Source organism: Leptosomus discolor, chromosome 25 (assembly GCF_034619465.1).
Source record: "Leptosomus discolor isolate bLepDis1 chromosome 25, bLepDis1.hap2, whole genome shotgun sequence".
NCBI lineage: Eukaryota > Metazoa > Chordata > Aves > Leptosomiformes > Leptosomidae > Leptosomus > Leptosomus discolor.
Window position 1 is genome coordinate 6403246 of NC_141415.1, and position 6725 is coordinate 6409970.

Below are 6725 nucleotides of genomic sequence, written 5' to 3' on the forward strand. Positions count from 1 at the left end.
AAACTGGTGGATGGGCAGAGAAGGAGCCCAGCCGCCCTCAACAGCGCCCTGGGTGCGGATCAGGCCTTGTCCCCGGGTGGGTGCAACCCCTCCCCAGTTTGCTTTTTTTGGGACCCCCTCCCCAGTTTGCTCTTTTTGGGACCCTTTCCTGCAGCATCGCATCCCCATGGCGGGGGGGGGGGGGGGTGGTGGTGTCACTGCGTCACCCCTCGCTCCCTGGCACTCTGGGGCTGCCAGTGCCCAGCCGAGGGGCCAGATCCGGCTCAGCCCCAGGGCAGGGGCTGCTCTTCCTCCCCCTCCCCTGCCAGATGCAGAGATCAGCTCGCGATAACGCCCGCTGCGCCGCTGCCTCGCCGGCGGTGCGGAGCCTATCTCCTTCACACCATCGCCCCGCAGCCCGCCGTGCTGCGGCACCTGGGAACCGGCTCGGTGCCCTGCTCAGGGCGCCAGGATGGAGCCCCTTCTGCCTCCTGCAGCCTCCCCGCCGCCCCCCCCAGGCAGAGAGGCCAGAGAACGATCACAACTCATCACAGGGATGAGTGACAACCAGAGCCGGGGCAGGCAGGGGCTGAGATTTCTCGAGAGCAGCCGAGTTTAAGGGTGTCTCAGCGCCGAGGTCGTGCACCCCGCATCCCCACAGGGCGCAAAATAGCCCGAGGGCCCCGCGGGGACGTCCCTGACCCTCAGCCCGCAGGCAGGGGGGCTGCAGGCCCTACAAGAACACGGAGGAGGGGGCCTCGGCAGTGCTGTCGGAGTGGCGGTACCCGTGACGGGAGGGACGGGGCTTCCCCTTGCACAGGGCAGCCCCTTCCCCCAGGAAAGCAAGGAGGATCCCACCCCCACCCTCACCTCGGACATCACCCCCCCCACCGCAGACTCCGAGCCCTGCGGGGTGTCCCCCCACCCTGGCTGGTTTGCTGGCGGGACCAGCAGCAGCCCTGAACGAGGCTGATGAAGAGCGGGAGATGGAGGGGTGAAGCCCAGCAGCCCCCCCCCTCCCCGATCCCCACCCGCTGCCGGGGATGCTCTGCGACCGTCACCGCGGCGTCGTGCCATCACCCCTTCCCTTCGGGCTCCTCTCCGCCCCGCTCAGCATTCCCCTTACCTGCCACCTCATGGGCTGGTGGCTTCCTCCGTGGCCACCGCCCCGCCACCTTTCGGGGCCACACGCTCTCCCCCGCGCCCGTCGGCTCCTCCTGGGCTTTGGCGTAGCCCCCCTGCTCCCCTTGCCCAAATAACAGGGAAGGGCCAGGGTCCCACATGGGGCTGGGGGTCCCCATGTCCACTTTATCCCCCACCGTGTGTCACGCTGGGGACACCCAGCATCACCGGGGTGAGCGGCTCGGGCCTGTGCCATCGTGCCATCGGCACCGAGGACGAGCCAAGCCCGGCACACGCGCTGGCACCATCACAACCACAATCCCCCCCTCCCTCCCGTGCCCACCTCCCCCCCCCAGGCCCCAAGACCTGGGACAAGCCCGGGGGGGGGATGTCCCCAGCTGCAAGGTGACCCCTGATGGCACCGCAGGGCTGGGGTTTGGCCGTGCCCCCACTGTCACCCCCGGGGCTGGCGACGGTTTTTGGTTTGCTTTTGATTGTCCCATTTCTCGTTGCCTGCCAGGCCAGTAAACCCGAAACGTGCCGCCGTGCTGGGAACGGGGCCGCGGGGGGCAGGTTACCCACAACAGGCACCCCGAACCCCATCACCCCCACGGTTGCCCCCGCTGAGCCCCGGCCACAGGAGTTGGTTCTGCCGGGGCTGGATATGCCAGCACCAGGCTCGTCCCCTGCCCTGTCCCCCAGCCCTGGGGAGGGGGACACACACCCACAGCCCAGACCCCCCCCCCCACCTCCCCAGGGACCCCAAGAGAAGAGACAGTTTCAGCCCCCCAACAGCGTTTCGGGCACTGGAAGGGTTTTATTGGCGTTGGTGGCGTTGCAGAGAGCGTGGGTCCCTCCGCCCGGGGGTCTCGGCGCAGTGCGGTGGGGGGGGGGGGGGAGCAGCACCCAGCCGAGCCTCTGGGGGTGCGTGGGGGGGTGCACGCTGTGGCACGGTGGGGGGGCACATGCAGCGCAGAGCGGCTCGGTTTGGGGGGGGGGGACACGGTGCTGTGGACACCCACATCCCCCCCCCCTCCTTTTCCCGGCAGCTTTGAGGTAGATTGAACGTGGTGGGGGGGATGGGGGGGGGACGGGGTGGGGGGCTCGGGGTGAGCAGCCACCTACAGCCCTGGGCTAAAGCAGGGGGGACCCAGGGCGGGGGGGGGGGGGCTGCGCTCTCCCCATACCAGGGGCTGGCCAGAGTTGGGGAGAGCCCCCAGGCCGTGGAGCTCAGTGCAATGATGGGGGGGGGGTGTTCCTTGCTGCACCTCGTGGTTCGTTTCTCAGCAGCATCGTTGTGGGGAGGGGGTAGAAATGGGGCTGGGGGTGCTTTTAATGTAAAAGAGTGGAAAGATGCTCGAATCGGTGGGGGGGAGGCGAGGGGGACCGAGAACAAGCAGCTGACCCCGCCCCCCCCCCCCCCCCACTCTGACCCAAGGAGCCGGGGAAAGCGCAGCCCCTTCCCTTCACCTCCTTCCTGGGGGCCAGATCCAGGACCCGACCCCTCGAATCCTCCCTGAGATCAAGCAGCGACACCCAAGGGTGCAGGTGACACCCAAAGGCGCAGACAGGTCCCCTCCAGCCACCACCCGGGATGGCGTGAGCCCGGCGCCCCGATTCGAGCATCCGACCCCGGTGCGGCTGCAGGGACGGGGCGAGGCGGGAGTGAAGGAGCCCACTTTTGGGGGGGGTGTGGGGGTGTGGGGGTGTGGGGAGCTCCAGGGTAGGGGGGGGGGCTCAGTCTTTCTGTAGCTACTGAAGACTTGGAGGTATTTGGGGAGCCGTGTCGCTCCTCGTGTGTTTTCATGCAGCATCCAAAATCGCGGAGAGGGGGGGGGAAGGAAGGCTCAGATCTTGCTGTTCTCCAGGTGGGAATCGATGTGCTTCACCAGGGCATCGTCCGGGTAGCCGATGGGGAAGGCCAGCTGGCACAGCGGGCAGCTCCGCACCTCCGAGTCCACCGTCTCCAGCAGCAGCTACGAAGGCACAGAGCGGCGCTGAGCCCACCGCTCGCTCCCCGCGGCGGGGATGGGGGGGGGGGGGGTGGGGGTGCCACATGTGCCCCCTCCCACCCACCCCACCATCGGCACCCTCCTGCGGCTGGGCGCAGGCTGGGCTGCCGCGCAGAAATGGGGAAACTGAGGCACGCCGCGGGGGCGAAACCCCCCCTGCCTGCGTGGTGGTGGGGGGGGGGGGGTCTCTTGCTTCTTCCCCACTCCCAACCCACCACAACACCCCCCCCCAGAAGGGAAGGGGAGCAAGGAGGGCGGGGGGGGGGGGGTTCTCACTTACATTGATGGAGGGCCAGGACTGGGCGTGCTCTGCCCGGGCGTAGGCAGCCGCCGTCCGGTGCGCGGCATCGGCGTCGGGGCTGGGGAAGCCGGCGCAGAACGAGGCGCAACGGATGGCCCCCGCCTCGGGGCTGGGGGGGCTGGGGAGGGCCCACTCCTCTTCGTCCGACGACTGCTTCTCGAAGCGCACGTGCTCCTCGAAGGGCTCGCGGGCGCTCAGGGGGGACCCCGCGCCCCCCAGGTACACCTCGCCGTAGGGTCGGTGCTTGGGGAGCGTCGAGGCTTCGGGCTGGAGCCAGAGCGAGCGGTTCTGCTGGTACAAGGTCACGTTGGTCACCTCCGAGTAGCTGCGGCGGCCCTGGAAGCCGGCTTTGATGTGGCGGCTGGAAGGTTTGGCGTAGCCCAGCTCCATCCTCTCGCCGGGCAGCCGGTGCGGTGACGCCGAGGCCGGGGACGGGCAGGATGGTGGGGCTGGGGACCGGCGCTGCTGGGCGGGCGACTGGCTGGCGGGGGGCACTGGGGATCGGCGCTGCTGGGCAGGGGACTGGCAAGGAGCTGGGGCTGGCGAGCGGCGCTGCTGGGCCGGTGACTGGCTGGGGGGTCCCGGCGAGCGTCGTTGCAGCGCTGGCGATTGGCACTGGGGTGCCGGCGAACGCCCCGGCGGAGCGGGCGAGGGGCACTGCGGGGCGGGCGAGCGGCGCTGCTGGGCCGGGGAATGGCACTGGGACAGCGGGGAGTGGCGCTGGCCTGCGAAGCGAAACGGGGTGGGGAGGAGGGAGAGCACAGAAAAGACCCCCCCATCAGCTTGGGGGGGGGGGGGGGGGGAGCAGAGAAAATGCCCCTTGTCACCCATGTGTATCCTGGATGGATGGAGGGGGGGGGATGCAGCTGTGGGGAACCCCAGGGGGAGGGATGGTGGTGGAGAGGGATGGTGGTGGGGAGGGATGGTGGTGGGGAGGGATGGTGGTGGGGAGGGATGGTGGTGGGGAGGGATGGTGGTGGGGAGGGATGGTGGGGAGGGATGCTGGTGGGGAGGGATGGTGGGGAGGGATGCTGGTGGGGAGGGATGCTGGTGGGAGGGATGCCGGTGGGGAGGGATGCTGGTGGGAGGGATGCTGGTGGGGAGGGATGCTGGTGGGAGGGATGGTGGGATGCTGGTGGGGAGGGATGGTGGTGGGGAGGGATGGTGGGGAGGGATGCTGGTGGGAGGGATGCTGGTGGGGAGGGATGCTTGTGGGAGGGATGCTGGGATGCTGGTGGGGAGGGACGCTGGCAGGAGGGATGCTCCTGGGGAGGGATGGTGGGGAGGGATGCTCCTGGGGAGGGATGCTCCTGGGGAGGGATGCTGGTGGGGAGGGCTCTTCCCAGGGATGGATGCTCTTGGTGACGGATGCTCCCCAGGATGGACACCCGCAGGAGCTCAGCCCCAGCCGGAGGACGACGGCAGCCAGCGTGGTGTCCCCATTTGTTGCATCCCAGCCCCGTCCAGCCATGGGGTGCCAGCCCCCCCCCCCCGCCAGCCCCCCCCCCCTTACCACCGTTGAGGCTCTTCTCCTGCAGCAGGGCGCGGAGGATTTGGCTCTGCAGGGAGCTGAGGTTCCGCAGGCGGCACAGCTCCTCCGTCAGCTCCGTGTAGGCCAGCGCCAGGTTCACCCTGCGGTGGGGACGAAGCGTCACCGAGGGCAAAACATCCCCAGTCCCCTCGAAAGGCGGGGGGAGCCCAGCCTGCCACGGGGTGCCCCCAAAACTACCCCAACTTCAGGTGTTTTTAACTCAAAAGGGAAAAGTCGTGGCCACGCTCTGCCCGGCATCACGCCCCGCGCAGGGGGAGCGGGAGGGAGGTGGGTGCTGCCCCCCCCCCCCGCCGTGCCCCCAGCTCTCGGAGGCCCTGACAAAGTCATCAATTCTTCCCCAACTTCGGTGTCGCTTTTCAAAACCACGTTCTCCGCGGTGATGCGAAGGGAGAAGCCGCCTCCCGAGGGCCCCGCGGGGCTGGGGGCTCGGCGCGTCCTCCCGCGCCGCACGGCGAGGGTTCGACTGAGCCGTTGTGACACCGCGGGGACCCGGGAGATGCCGCTCGTAACAGCAGCCGACAGGTCTGGCCCTGCCCGCCCTCCTGTCATCTCATCGCGGAGGTTGGGGGGGGGGGGGGGGGGAGAGAAAAGAAAGAAAAAAAAGAAAAAAAAAAGGAAAAAAAAGAGAAAAAAAAAGAAAAGGGGAGAAAAAGAGAAAAGGAAAAAAAGAAGAAAAGAAGAAAAATAAGAAAAAGAAAGAAAACAGGAAAAGAAGAAAGGAAGAAAAGAAGAAAGCAGAAAAAAGAAGAGAGAAAAATAAAAATAGAAATAAAATTTAAAATAAAAATATAAAAAGAAGGAAAAAAGAAGACAAAGAAGACAAGACAAAGAAGAAAAAGAAGAAGAAAATAAAAAGAAAAAAGAAAAAGAAGAAAAAATGAAAAAAGAAGAAAAAGACGAAAAGGAGAAAAAGAAGAAAAAGAAGAAAAAGGAGAAAAGAAAAGAAGAAAAGATGAAAAGACGAAAAGAAGAAGAAAAAGGAGAAAAGAGAGAAAAAGAAAAAAGAAAAGAGGAAAAATAAAAGAAGAAAAGAAGAAAAAGGGAAAGAGAGAAAAAGAAAAGAAAGTGAAAAAGAAAGAGGGAAGAAGAGAGAAAGACGTTTTCCCAGCCAGGTCCCCATGTCCCATTCCCAGGGTCCCCATGGCCCTGCCAGGGTGGCCCCAAGGCCCCAAGCACCCAGGGACATCCCCGGACACGGCTACCCCTGAGACCCCCCCTCCCGCCATGGCCCCACCAGCTCCCACCTCCCCTGCCTCAGTTTCCCCACTGTGGCCCATCAGGTCACCCATCTCCGAGCCCGCGACCCCAGCGCAGCCACTGCAGCTGCCACCCCCCCCCCCCCCCCCCCCCCCCCCCCCCCCCAAACCCAGGAGGGGGTCTCCCAGCTCTCCCAGCCCCACTGCTGGATTTTGGCCGCTCCTCCAACCCCCAGCACACACCACCCCCCCACCCCCCCACCCCAAAAAAAAAGCCGCGCTGAGGCACAGGGAGGAAGCACCAAAACCACAGCACTGGGGCGGAGGAGCGAGCGGTGCTGAGGCTGAGGGGGGGGTGGTGAGCAGCCCCCAGCCCCCACCCAGGGCACCCTGCCGGGCCCCCAACCTGCAGAGGAGAGAGGGTGCCCCATGGGTCCCTTCTGCAGCCAGAGAGGGGGGTCTGCGAGGTTTTCGGAGAGGTTTGGTGCCAGGAGGGAAATACGGTGTCGGTGGGGGTGTCTTGGTGCCACCCCCCCCCCCCCCCCCCCCCCCCCCAAAAAATA

The 6725-nt window shown here is 66.0% G+C and overlaps 1 protein-coding gene across 1 annotated transcript in view; it reads right to left on the reverse strand.

Moving 5' to 3' along the window:
* Positions 1 to 2948: 2948 nt before the first annotated feature.
* Positions 2949 to 6725, reverse strand: part of TBKBP1 (TBK1 binding protein 1) — an 8706-nt gene continuing 4929 nt past the window's right edge. Inside the window, 3 exon segments of the mRNA XM_086478087.1 lie at positions 2949 to 3077; positions 3394 to 4139; positions 4928 to 5046. Of these exon segments, the coding sequence (XP_086334213.1) occupies positions 2949 to 3077; positions 3394 to 4139; positions 4928 to 5046 (994 nt within the window).